A 13,880-nucleotide genomic window follows, 5' to 3' on the forward strand; every position below is an offset into this window, starting at 1 on the left:
TGCAGAGTGTAACCACAGTGAAAACCCTCTGTGAAGAGGGATAGAGAGGGAGAGAGGAGAGGGAGTGTCCACTAGACAGTCAGATGCAGAGTGTAACCACAGTGAAAACCCTCTGTGAAGAGGGAGAGAGAGGGAGAGAGAGGGAGAGAGGAGAGGGAGTGTCCACTAGACAGTCAGATGCAGAGTGTAACCACAGTGAAAACCCTCTGTGAAGAGGGATAGAGAGGGAGAGAGGAGAGGGAGTGTCCACTAGACAGTCAGATGCAGAGTGTAACCACAGTGAAAACCCTCTGTGAAGAGGGAGAGAGAGGGAGAGAGAGGGAGAGAGGAGAGGGAGTGTCCACTAGATAGTCAGATGCAGAGTGTAACCACAGTGAAAACCCTCTGTGAAGAGGGATAGAGAGGGAGAGAGAGGGAGAGAGGAGAGGGAGTGTCCACTAGACAGTCAGATGCAGAGTGTAACCACAGTGAAAACCCTCTGTGAAGAGGGAGAGAGAGGGAGAGAGGAGAGGGAGTGTCCACTAGACAGTCAGATGCAGAGTGTAACCACAGTGAAAACCCTCTGTGAAGAGGGATAGAGAGGGAGAGAGGAGAGGGAGTGTCCACTAGACAGTCAGATGCAGAGTGTAACCACAGTGAAAACCCTCTGTGAAGAGGGAGAGAGAGGGAGAGAGAGGGAGAGAGGAGAGGGAGTGTCCACTAGACAGTCAGATGCAGAGTGTAACCACAGTGAAAACCCTCTGTGAAGAGGGATAGAGAGGGAGAGAGGAGAGGGAGTGTCCACTAGACAGTCAGATGCAGAGTGTAACCACAGTGAAAACCCTCTGTGAAGAGGGAGAGAGAGGGAGAGAGAGGGAGAGAGGAGAGGGAGTGTCCACTAGATAGTCAGATGCAGAGTGTAACCACAGTGAAAACCCTCTGTGAAGAGGGATAGAGAGGGAGAGAGAGGGAGAGAGGAGAGGGAGTGTCCACTAGACAGTCAGATGCAGAGTGTAACCACAGTGAAAACCCTCTGTGAAGAGGGAGAGAGAGGGAGAGAGGAGAGGGAGTGTCCACTAGACAGTCAGATGCAGAGTGTAACCACAGTGAAAACCCTCTGTGAAGAGGGAGAGAGAGGGAGAGAGGAGAGGGAGTGTCCACTAGACAGTCAGATGCAGAGTGTAACCACAGTGAAAACCCTCTGTGAAGAGGGAGAGAGAGGAGAGAGGAGAGGGAGTGTCCACTAGACAGTCAGATGCAGAGTGTAACCACAGTGAAAACCCTCTGTGAAGAGGGAGAGAGAGGGAGAGAGAGGGAGAGAGGAGAGGGAGTGTCCACTAGACAGTCAGATGCAGAGTGTAACCACAGTGAAAACCCTCCAGACGGATGGGGTTCTTTACACGCGTGTGCTCCCGGCTCCTCAGTGTTAATAAGTAGCAGATTTCAACCCTCTGTGAAGAGGGAGAGAGAGGGAGAGAGGAGAGGGAGTGTCCACTAGACAGTCAAGTTTGAACCCCTGCCTTGAGGACGTTGTATTTTGAATGTATAATGTCTTGATGATTGAACCCAGTTTTTTATCTTAAAAAGTGCAAGAAATGTGAAACATTTAATCTATTTAATCTACAGCTGCACACAACAGAAATACATCTGGAGGAAAATCCCAACATGTAAGTAGAAAGAATGATAATGGTTGGTGGGAAGACTCTTAGAAAGGTGCTATCTAGAACCAAAACGTTCTCTCTGGCTGTCCCCATAGGAGAACCCTTTGAAGAACCCCGTTTAGTTCCAGGTAGAACCCTTTTGGTTCCAGGTAAAACCATTTTAGGTATCATGTAGAACCCTTTCTAGAGAGGGTTCTACATGGAACTCAAAAGAGTTGTAAGTGGAACCAAAAAGGGCTCTACCTGAAACCAGAAGGGGTTCTCCTATAGGCACAGCCGCAGAACTCCTTTGGAACCATTTTTTCTAAGAATGTAATGTTCACTACTACCTTGTTTTCCTCACATTTGTGCATGTTCAGCATGCCTATCTAGGTCTTTTAAAAATACTGTATTAGAAACATAAAATTACATTAATAAGGCAAATCTGATCATGTTTATATGTTTAATGTGTATTGCTTATCATCTTAAAATAAAAAGATCCACTTTCAAATGAAACAGTGGGGAGCAGGTCTCGAACCCTCGACCTTCTAGCCCGAGGTCCGGCGCGCTATCGACTGTGCTGCAAAAGCTGGCTCCAGCGGCAAAGTCGATTTCCGCGCTTATAAGCCCAGGGTCGTTACAACACTGTTAATCCTGATACTGTTTGTGCTTTACATTTGAATTGGTTTTGTGCACCAACATTAATGGCAAACAGTGCATTTTCCTCAGGGAGCTTTTATGTGGTAAAGGCACATGAAGATCATTATTACACATGCCTTAATTGATTATAAAGTGTCTTAATTGATTATAAAGTGCATTTATTGGTGTGTTTTTGAGTGAGTATTTGTGTGTGAGTTTGTCTATCTGTTAATGTGTATATTATTGTGTGTGTGTGTGTCTGTGTGTGTGTGAGGGAGTTTGTCTATCTGTTCATGTGTATATTATTGTGTGTGTGTGTGTGTCTGTGTGTGTGTGAGGGAGTTTGTCTATCTGTTCATGTGTATATTATTGTGTGTGTCTGTGTGTGTGTGAGGGAGTTTGTCTATCTGTTCATGTGTATATTATTGTGTGTGTGTGTGTGAGTTTGTCTATCTGTTAATTTGTATATTATTGTGTGTGTCTGTGTGTGTGTGAGGGAGTTTGTCTATCTGTTCATGTGTATATTATTGTGTGTGTGTGTGTGAGTTTGTCTATCTGTTAATTTGTATATTATTGTGTGTGTGTGTGTGAGTTTGTCTATCTGTTAATGTGTATATTATTGTGTGTGTGAGTTTGTTTATCTGTTAATGTGTATATTATTGTGTGTGTGAGTTTGTTTATCTGTTAATGTGTATATTATTGTGTGTGTGTGTGTGTGTGTGTGTGTGTGTGTGTGTGTGTGTGCGTTTGTTTATCTGTTAATGTGTATATTATTGTGTGTGTGAGTTTGTTTATCTGTTAATGTGTATATTATTGTGTGTGTGTGTGTGTGTGTGTGTGTGTGTGTGTGTGTGTGTGTGTGTGTGTGTGTGTGTGTGTGTGTGTGTGTGTGTGTGTGTGTGTGTGTGTGTGTGAGTTTGTTTATCTGTTAACGTGTATATTGTTGTGTGTGTGAGTTTGGCTATCTTGTTAATGTGTATATTATTGTGTGTGTGTGTGTGTGTGTGTGTGTACATGTTATTACCACCCAATCGACTGTACATGCTCTTAAAGGTTGGAGGACTGTGTGTGTGTGTGTGTGGATCAGTAAACACATCCAGATGTCCATACCCTCCTGAGGCTCACAGAGTGAGAGGTGAGAAATCACCTTGTTAAATTAGTTGCATGTTAACCATTAAAAGCCCCAAGCATTCCATCTTTTTATGCTACCTATCATCTCTGTATTTCAACAATGTGTATTACTTTTATTCTCAAAACAAGAAAAACTAAATGTGATTAGTGAAAAAGCTTTCATCGGATTTATTTTATATTATGGTCACCTGCTTGAAGAAGGAATATTTCCAGTCTGAAATGCCATAATTGTAGTATTTAAAGGTAGACTCAGCTAAATGACGTTGCCACGAGCAGCACCGGAGATATTGAGATAAGCAAGATGCAACACTTCACTATCACACAGTATCTGGACAAGTGCATGGGTTCCCTTCACGCTGTTCACAGCGTGGTAGCCAGGGCACCAAAACAGGGGAGAAGTTTAGCCTCACGCATCAACGCTCTTAGTTGTTGTGGAAATGTACCCACAACGGTGTTTACTTTCTGCATCTACATCATATCGCTGAGTCTGTCTTTAAGACTATATTTCGATTGACTAATGATTCCTTGAACATCATATTTCATAATCACAATCAAAATAAAGCGTATTGTTTATGGAGGAACTACTCACTAAGGCTTAAAGGCTAATACCACTCAATAACAGTCAAAATACAGAATGTGTCACAGTATGATGCGTTTTGCATGACACTTTCTGTATTTTGAAAGTTCTATATCTTCAACATTAGATTGCTTACATGTAAAACATGTTGGGACTATCAACAGTGGACTAAGATAGTGTTTGAGCGGTGTTTTCCTTGAACAAGTGGGTAGGATGTCAGTTGTTAACATGTGGAGTGTTTTTTACATTTTTTATCTGCCAATTGTTTGATGTAATTTTGTGTGTGCATTTTTTTTTTTTTTTTGTAAAATGGTCCATGGCTACCATAGACTGTCTGTTTAATAATTATGGTACAGTACATTCAGGGAAATCATTTGTTACCTGGTTATATTAATATGATTGCAATAGAGCTGTTTGAGATAGACAACAAGTCCTCTGAGGTATGGAGGGCAGATGTGTATCTCTTCTGGGCCCCTGATCAGTGGAGAGAGAGGAAGAGAAAGACACAGAGAGGAATAGAGAGTGAAAAAGCACCAGGGTCTCCAGCTGGGGAGGTGCATGTTGGGAATGTGTCTGTCCTGCTGTGGTAAGTGGATTGTCTCGCTGGCCAACCTGGACGCAGGGGTAGCCATAACATAGTAAACGAAAATCTGTGACTAGTATTTTTAAAATGTAACCTTTATTTAACTAGGCAAGTCAGTTAATAACACATTCTTATTTATAATGATGGCCTCGGAACAGTGGGTTAACTACCTTATTCAGGGGCAGAACGACAGATGTTTTGATGATTTGTTACATTTGGTATAGTATGTATTATTTTGTGGATGTAAAATAAATAAATAAAAGCTAGGTGGCTAACGTTAGCTAGGCTAGGGGTTAGAGGTTAGGGTTAGGAGTTAGGTTAAAGGGTTAATGTTAGTGTTAGGGGAAGGTTTAGGTAACGTGCTAAGTAGTTGCAAAGTAGCTAAAAAGTTGCAAGCAGTTGCAAAGTTGCTAATTATCTAAAATGCAAAAGTGTTCCGTGATGAGATTCGAATATGCAACCTTTGGGTTGCTAGACGTTCGCGTTATATGTCGGCGCATCCACCCCGACCAACCACACTCCTTTTGTTTTTGCATTAAGTAACCTTCTGTCTTCTGTCTTTGGGCTCCCCGGTGACATGCATCTCAGTGCTAGGTGCGTCACACAGATCCTGGTTAGATTCCAGGCTGTATCACAACCGGCCGTGATTGGTATGCCCATAGGGCGGCGCACAATCGGCCCAGCGTCATCCCGGGTTAGGATTTGGCCATGGTAGGCCATCATTGTAAATAAGAATTTCTTCTTAACTGACTTGCCTAGTTAAATAAAGATTAAATAAAGATTAAAATGTAACATGCTAATTTGAGTGTCATGGATTTTCATTTTTTATGTTACTTCTAGTCTATGAGACCAGATTGCTCTGGCTGGGTAGAGGAAGAGGAGCCTCTGACACATGTTTCCAATTGGGGAGGTATAGGATAGGAGAGCGGGCGCACGGGAGGGAAGGAGCATGGAGTGGGGAGCTTCATGCTGGCTAAAGTCTACCTCAGCCAAGCCCAGATGAAAGTGGAGGCATGGCTATCCCTCCCACTGCCCCAGATAGCAGCCCAGTATGGGATCCTCTCAAACTGCCAGAGTGGTGAGCTACAACCCAGAAGACAGGCCACATTTTGAGGTGCCACAGAACACATATTACTGAACAGTAGTGCATGTTAGAAAAAATGCCAACTCAGACACATACCTCACAGTGCACCAGTGAATCAGCAAGTTAATGAGCATTAAAAGGAAAAATAATGAGTGCTGAACTGAGAGCATGATTGGTGGTGGTAGCATGTAGTGTTTATTTCAGGTTTAAAGAGTACCTCTCCCCAGCTCCCTGCCTTCCATTTGGGGCAGCGGCGCCCCCGGCAGCTCCTCTCCTTGCTGGGTTGGGTCAGGTGTTTACAGTTATCCTCTGGAACAGGTCGACCGGATCGGGTCACACAGCTCACCTTACGGTTCTTCGATCCTTTACCACAGGCGGAAGAACACTGCAACAGGAGGTCAAGAGGAGGTCAAATGTAATAAATTGTTTATAGATAGGGGGTGTACAGAGATCAAATACCAGAACAATGTCAAATACTAGATGACAGATGAGTATAGTATAGAACACTTTTATCATTCACTTGAATAGTTTTTCAGTCTACTTATTCTAGAGAACAAGATCACAGGCTTCAGAGTACACAACAGGTTAGTGACATTTTCATTAGCACATACGGTATGTAGCATGAGGTGGGACATAAGATCATGTGAATAGGTTTGAGACATATTTAGCACACATTTAGCACTTTGACACAACTTTAGATATTAATGCACTGCCTTTTACACACAAAACAGTCTCTACAGTATAGCATTTTAGATTTTAGTGAATGCAAGCTGAGCGTACAGAAATGTGCGACGAAAGCGGAGGCCCCTCTGTTAAACGGATGAAGTCCACAGAAGGTAGAGTCATGAGCCCCAAGCAGCACACAGTCACCAGCCACGTTCACATCCAGGTTCATTGAGCTGGCCCAGGTCTAACTCTGTCTGACAGGCAGGCACCCCACACACCAGCACCCCCCAGCACAGTCAGGCGCTCCCAGGCCTGTGAGTTCAGTGGGGCTGTTGGGTTGGGTAATCAAAGCGTCTCAGAGTGTGAGGACAGATAGGATGCGACAGGCCCTGGGTTGAACGAGTGCGTCCCAGCATGACGGCACTGCGCTGCCCAGCGAGGGATCGCGCCGGACAGGAACCCACAACGACCTTTCACCTCATTAAGGAGGGGGGGGGGGGGGGGCTAAATGAGCCCATAGGACAACGAATGGCTCAATAAGGAGGAAGTTACCCCCCCTGAAATTACTGTAGAGGCGAGCGCCTTGTGAATGTATCTGCTTATTATACATCATAGGCATTTCATTTTATATTAACACATTCAAACAAAAGCACAAAATGACAAGGAATGACCAATATAATGTTACTAAAGTCATTTAATTTAAGGGATGATACGGTTTTACATGTTTAACCACAGACACCAATTTCATATAATAAACTTGATTGAAAATGAAATCTTCCATCGAATGTTAGTTTGTTCCATTAACAAATAGAAAATGAAGCCAAAACACCAACAATATCTGATTACTTGCTGTATTTTTTTGCTCTAATGAATTTCAATACACCTAAGGGAGAACATTTAAATGTGAGTACTGTACTGTATGTGTTTTTTTTTTTTTACATTTAGGCAATCTGACTTTGTCGCCCAGATGTTCCCCACATGCACACATCTGGGAGAGGCTGTTATTGGGGCCCAGCAGTGTGAGAGTCTGTCACCAGTTGCAGTTAGCCCTCCTTTAAAATAACCACTTGAGGCCAGATATCAGTCTGCATGAGAACTTGAGGCTGCGTTTACACCGGCAGCGCAATTCTAATATTTTACCCAATTATTGGTAAAACAGCTGATCTGATTTGTCAGAAGACCAATTAATGGAACAAAGATCAGAATTGGGCTGCCTGTGTAAGTAAACACAGCCTCAGAGCGTGCAGCACACTTCTACTTTTAAGGTGCAGTTATTATCCATCTATGGTATTTTAGTTACCATAACAAATGTGATACTATTGATTCACCCACTGGCCTATGAGCAGACGTTACAGTGGTGTTTGGAATTTGGAGTGAGGTAGACACGAAGAGTACACACACAGGCTATGATCATGGTCATGGAGGGCCATTTAGGAGAAATAGCATTTTACAAAGGTTTAAATAATTTTAAAAAATGCATTTACATTGAGGGGCAGGGAGCCAGACTGCTGCTTTTTAAATGTCCATTCCTCAAAGTTTTATATACTCTTTGAACGAGCTTTCCAGCCATAGTGCTCTGCACCAATAACTTTCTATTACCTTGGGAATCATTACAACACTGGGGAAGTAAATCACCATCCAGTTCTCTATATCCACAAATTCTGTGGGTATCCACTAGACACCTTCCTTTCATGTACTTAGCTAGTGTGCGTGTTCCATGCTGGAATTTACCCTACAACCTACCACGTGCCGGCCATTTAATAAACTAGACTCCATATTTTAGCATACTCCGAGTGGAATTTATACTTTCATGTCAATGTAAACTGTAATCATCACAAAACTACCTTTTATCTACAACACTATTTCCAACTATCACACTATTTTCAACTATCACGCATTCAGACACAATTTTATTTTATCGTTCAATCAGATGCTTTTATTACCATGTCAAATAAAACAGTGCCTCTGACAGACCACTACTTGTGCCTAAAATACACCACATTCCGATGCCTGCGTTCAGTCCTGGAATTCTAAAGAACCCAGGCGACAGGGCCTTTCGGGCCCCCACAGACAACAGGGCTTTCCAGGCTTTTTCCCCTGGGATCACAGCCCTTTCCCAGAAGCCCATCCATGCTGATTAGATGTACAGGGAAGGGGCCCCTCCCAGATCAAACGTGACCCTTGACCCCCAATGCACTCCTGTATTGTCTTTCTGACGGGCTCTCATTTGAGTCACTGTCATTGGCCCCCCGCCATCGGAACAATGTCATCAACCCGCCAGTGAAAAGGGGAAAGGGGGGGACTGGCGAGAGGCGGATGAGGGGGCGACATAGTTGAAGAGAACGTGTCGTCAGGCGCACAAAAAAAACATGTCAGCCATTAGGAATGAGCACAGTAAATGGGAGTCCTAGCCAGTGTTACAGAGAATCAAGATTTACCTTGGTACGAAAGGCATTGAACTCTGGCAGAGACAGAAATATCATAATTGCTCAAAGAGATCACTGGGTCCCTGACCTCATAAGACAACAGAGATATTGCTCAGTGATTTGTACATTTTCATTCACTGAAAACGCCCCTTTCAAAACACCAGTCAGAGAGCTCGAGTAATGCTCTCTGCAGAGATAACTTGCAGAGAATTTCCTATCTAATCCATAGTTGATTTAGGTTAACTATATGGACCACTTCCACTTCCATGTTCCCTACTGTAATTAGTGTATAGCCAAATCCGGTAATCTAAAGGTAATCTTCTTAATTAAAGCACAGACATGTTGATGAGATTTTTAACAGGACTACAAGGTTGCCTGTGGTAGTATAAGTGAATGTGTTCACTTCACTGTTAGTGGTTCTTCATGGCAATTATCTCATTTAATAAAACTATTTCTAACAAAGTGTTCCAGAGGTATCAGTTTTGGCCCTAAGCTCTGGTCCTACAGTAACTAAGATGAGGTCAGGAGAGCAGATGTCTTGTCTCTCTTCTCTCATATGATCTCCATTTTTCACTTCCGATATCCATACAATAAACCACATTTCTGCACGCTAAATCAACTAGCCAGAGGATTGACTGGAAAGGAAACAAGTATAAATGTATGTTTTGGAACTTAGTTTGAGAATAAGCACTTGTTCGTGATGGTTCGTGAATCGTGAACATGATCTTTTACGATGAATACTATAAATGAAAGAAACATTGTTTTTTAATAGTATCTCTACTTCACTTTAATAGTTACCTTTCTGTGAGCGAACAAATTCAGCAAGTTCAAATAAAATTAAATATTGACATGACATTATAATGAAGTAGAAATAAATACAGATAATTACATAAATATGCACAAATGTCCTTGAAACCCAGACTAATACTGCCATATGGAATGAGAGGCATGGAGTATTTTATTTCAAGAGCCTGTTCATATCATCAAACACATTGTAAATGCATCATGCCTTACTGCTAAAATATGCACCCTAAACTCCAACAAGGAGCCAAGCTGTAATTTGTGGCTCGAGATAAAATAATACAACTGTGTTTTATTCTACACATCAAATGATCGACAATTCCACATTGCAATGAGACTTAATACGTGTGGAGTTGTTTCAAGTAGGGTAAAAAGTTACACACTCTTATTGGATTCGTCACAATCAACCCAAACCGTATGCTACCTTGGCAATGCTCATATGGAGATTGTTAGAAATGATAGTATTTATTTCGTGAACAAGGTGTGGTGAGAAATACACTCACTTCCTGCTTGAGAGCTGTGTTAACAGGCCCTTAAAATAAGGTGTGATGTCTGCAACTTATGCACACACATTAATTACCAAGGAGGTTACAGTTAGCCTTAGGAATGACTGGGTGGGCTCCAGGCAGAGGTTGCGCCTAACCACAGGTCCAAGATCAGCTTTCACTACCCCGATCCCACTCAACTATTAAGAGGTAGAACAAAACACAGACCCTGGATCTGTGCTTAGGGCCAACATCCTGATGAATTAGAATGAGAATGCAGCCCTCCAGCAAAAGATAAAGGCGGGTGGGGTTAATAGAGAATGAGGTAGACACATACGACTGGCTCAGAGGATAAGCTCCAGGTATATAGAACACTATAAACTCTCCCTGTGGTCGCAGGTACTGACTGTGTGTTCACAATGCTAGGACAAGGGGCATTCTCTTTCAGCTACAACAAAAACCGGTTTGTTGGTGAATAAATGGAACACACTTCAAAAGTTATCTTTACCGTTAAAAAAAACTATAACACATTTTCACCTAACATAACTACTTTTTTTTTTTTTACATAATCAATAATCAACTCATCATGAAAAAAAATTGATTATGAAAAACGACTCAAAACAACAGGTGTTTAACATACATATCTCTATGTCACAATAGACAGTTTGTGACCTTAAGTTATTTTTGTTATTTTTTAATGTTTACATCTCATTTCTCCCTTGTTTTGCAAAAGCACCATTGTAAGTATCATAAGTTAATGGCTAGTTGAGTTGTGTTTATTCTAAGTGAGGTATGGTTGAGCATAGCATATTTTCACATGTGTATTGAGCACCGGTGAACACACCAAAATAAACTATTTACAAAGCAAATATAAAGACATATCTAACAAGACATAAATACACTCATATCAAGCACCTTTTGAGCGGTGGGCCTTGGACCTACTGGTTTGGCTGGGTGCTTATGTCTGCGCTAATAAAAAGGAGGGAATCTGGGTCAGGACTTCAAGCTGTGGTAAAATGACTATTACCTTGAAGAATCACATAATATATCAAATAACATGGCTATCACCTTATTCTACAGTCCACTTTCAGCTGGTGTTAACCTGTTCTTTACTGAGAAACCCTATTGTTTCTTTAAGAATTTAGCATAATTGGTAACTAGCCGGCCCACACATGACTAAAACGTAATTATTAGTTCATTTCCATGTAACTACCATTTTACGAGGTCATTTCTGAGTAAATAACAGTGGACTGGAAAATAAGGCAGAAACATAAGATAATTAGTAACATCTCTATAATTAATAAGGAGCAATCTGCCATTGCTACATCTGTTTTTTGACTTTTAAATATGTAAGCTTGTTTCAGCCCTTTGTTGGTGAACAATGTAATTGTAAACAAAACACTGTATTAAAACATGGTTAAAACATGGAAGGTCGGTCCATGCATCCATTGATCTGTCCATGACTTTGATAGTGATTCCATTTCTCCAGCCCCATCCCTCAGCTGTTTACTGAAACTGTGGTGGGCTGATGCTTTGTTATCGTTTGAACTGCAGATTGCCCCTTTAAGACCAATTGAATTCTTACAGTTATGATGGTCAATAAAGCTGTAGCATCAGAATGATGTATATAGTGCCATTTGGAAAGTATTCAGACCCCTACACTTTTTCCATATTTGTTAGGTTACAGCTTTTTTTATTATTTACTATTAAATTGTTGTTTTTTTCCAACATCAAATTGACACACAATACCCCATAATGACAAAGCAAAAACAGGTTTTTAGAAATGTTTGCTAATTTATAAAAAGGTGAACCTTCACCACTAGTCTGAGGTCCTAAGAGCTCTGGAGCAGGTTTTAAGGATCTCTCTGTTCTTTGCTCCATCATCTTTCCCTTTCCCTTGATCCTGACTAGTCTCCCAGTCCCTGCCACTGAAAAACATCCCCACACATGATGCTGCCACCACCATGCTTCACTGTAGGGATGGTCCTCCAGACATGACGCTAGACATTCAGGCTAAAGAGTTCAATCTTGGTCAATCTGTCATGTGCCTTTTCCTGAGGAGTGGCTTCCATCTGGCCATTCTATCATAAAATGCCTGATTGGTGGTGCTGCAGAGATGGTTGTCCTTCTGGAAGGTTCTCCCATCGCCACAAAATAACTCTAGAGCGCTGTCAGAGTGACCATCAGGTTCTTGGTCACCTCCCTGACCAAGGCCCTTTTCACCCCTATTGATCAGTTTGGCCGAGCGGTCAGCTCTAGGAAGAGTCTTGGTGGTTCCAAACTTCTTCAGTTTAAGAATGATGGAGGCTACTGTGTTCTTGGGGACCTTCAATGCTGCAGAAATGTTTTGCTACCCTTCCCCAGATCTGTGCCTCGACACAATCCTGTCACGGAGCTCTACGAAAAATCCCATCGACCTCATGGCTTGGTTTTTGCTCTGACATGCACTGTCAACAGTGAGACTTTATATAGACAGTTCCAAGTCATGTCCAATCAATTGAATTTACCACAGGTGGACTGCAATCAAGTTGTATAAACATGTAAAGGACGATCAATGAAAACAGGATGCAACTGAGCTCAATTTCGAATCTCATTACAAATGGTTTGAGTACTTATGTAAATAAGGTCTTTCAGTTTTTTTTATATTTAATATAGTTGAAAGAAAAATCTAAAAAGCTGTATTCGCCTTGTCATTATGGGGTAGTGTGTGTAGATTGCTGAGGATTAAAAACATTTTTTTTTAGAATAAAGCTGAGACATAACAAAATGTGGAAAAAGTCAAAGGGTCTGAATACTTTCCGAAGGCACTGTAAATCTCTAGAGTACAAAAAAAAATGATATAGTCCCAATAGGGTTGGTGTATTCACTTGGACTCTTTTCAGGTTATTTTCTTTGCCACGTGTAAAAACTATGAACAGCACCAACACTTGAGTATACTGTATCTCCATTATTTGGGTGTTTACAAAAAAAAAACAAGGCATCTTAAATTCCTGATATACAGAAACATTCATCAATATTTGCATATGAACAACGATTGACTGTGTGCGAATACAAAGAGGTATAACAGAAACGTTGGAGGTTAAAGCTACTGTATATACAAAGGAAACCAAGAAGAAAATCTCTTAAGTAATAAATTATATTTGAAAACAATATCTTACAAACTAGCTTTGATTCTGAAATACCAACTGATCCTGAATTTTGAACACTGACTAAGACTGATAACAGAGAAAGTGTTCTTATGGTCACAGCTGTCAATGAAGCATTTAAATAAAAAAAGGTCAAAATGTCATATGTTGTACTTTTTGGTGTGTTGTGTGTTTATTTATTCTCTTAAGTGCAACAGAAATCAATTCCCATCTGTCTCTAGAAGGATGACCAGTCTCAAGCACCAAGGGAAAGGGTAAAGGTGAGGTGGAGGTGAGGTGAAAAATGGAGTTTCCAGCATGTAAGTCTACAGAACCATCCTTCTCCCTCAAGTTTAATTCTTTGTTTGTTTTGCTTTGTCATGCTACACAGTTTAGTGGTGAAACTCTGTGTGTGGTGAAATGAGAGGACTGTTAAAAAAAAGAGGGGGGGGGAAGAAAACAAAAGGGATATATTTACGAGCGTACCGAGCTCCATGGGTCTGTGCTCCAGTGGGGGTTAGACGGGCACGACTGAGTATTGCACTGCTCACGGTCGGGCGGTTTGTCAAGAATCTCACAGCTCAGATCGTTAAAGCGCTCTCCGTTGGGCCTTTGACAAGCCACGAGCCGCGTCTTTATTCCTCCCCCACACGGCTTGGTACACTGCAGGACAGAACAGAAGTAAGGAGGAGTGTGTAGACAAAAGTCGGGACAGTTGATTCACGCCATTGTTTATCTAACGTA

At 41.6% G+C, this 13,880-nt stretch overlaps 1 protein-coding gene across 1 annotated transcript in view; it reads right to left on the reverse strand.

The window, feature by feature from the left end:
- Positions 1 to 13,880, reverse strand: part of LOC135542079 (A disintegrin and metalloproteinase with thrombospondin motifs 9-like) — a 77,628-nt gene that overhangs the window by 24,294 nt on the left and 39,454 nt on the right. Inside the window, exons 28-29 of the mRNA XM_064968721.1 lie at positions 13,623 to 13,799; positions 5,851 to 6,018 (exon numbers count right to left, since the gene is read on the reverse strand). Of these exons, the coding sequence (XP_064824793.1) occupies positions 5,851 to 6,018; positions 13,623 to 13,799 (345 nt within the window). The remainder of the gene's footprint in view (positions 1 to 5,850; positions 6,019 to 13,622; positions 13,800 to 13,880) is intronic.

This window comes from Oncorhynchus masou, chromosome 6, assembly GCF_036934945.1.
Source record: "Oncorhynchus masou masou isolate Uvic2021 chromosome 6, UVic_Omas_1.1, whole genome shotgun sequence".
NCBI lineage: Eukaryota > Metazoa > Chordata > Actinopteri > Salmoniformes > Salmonidae > Oncorhynchus > Oncorhynchus masou.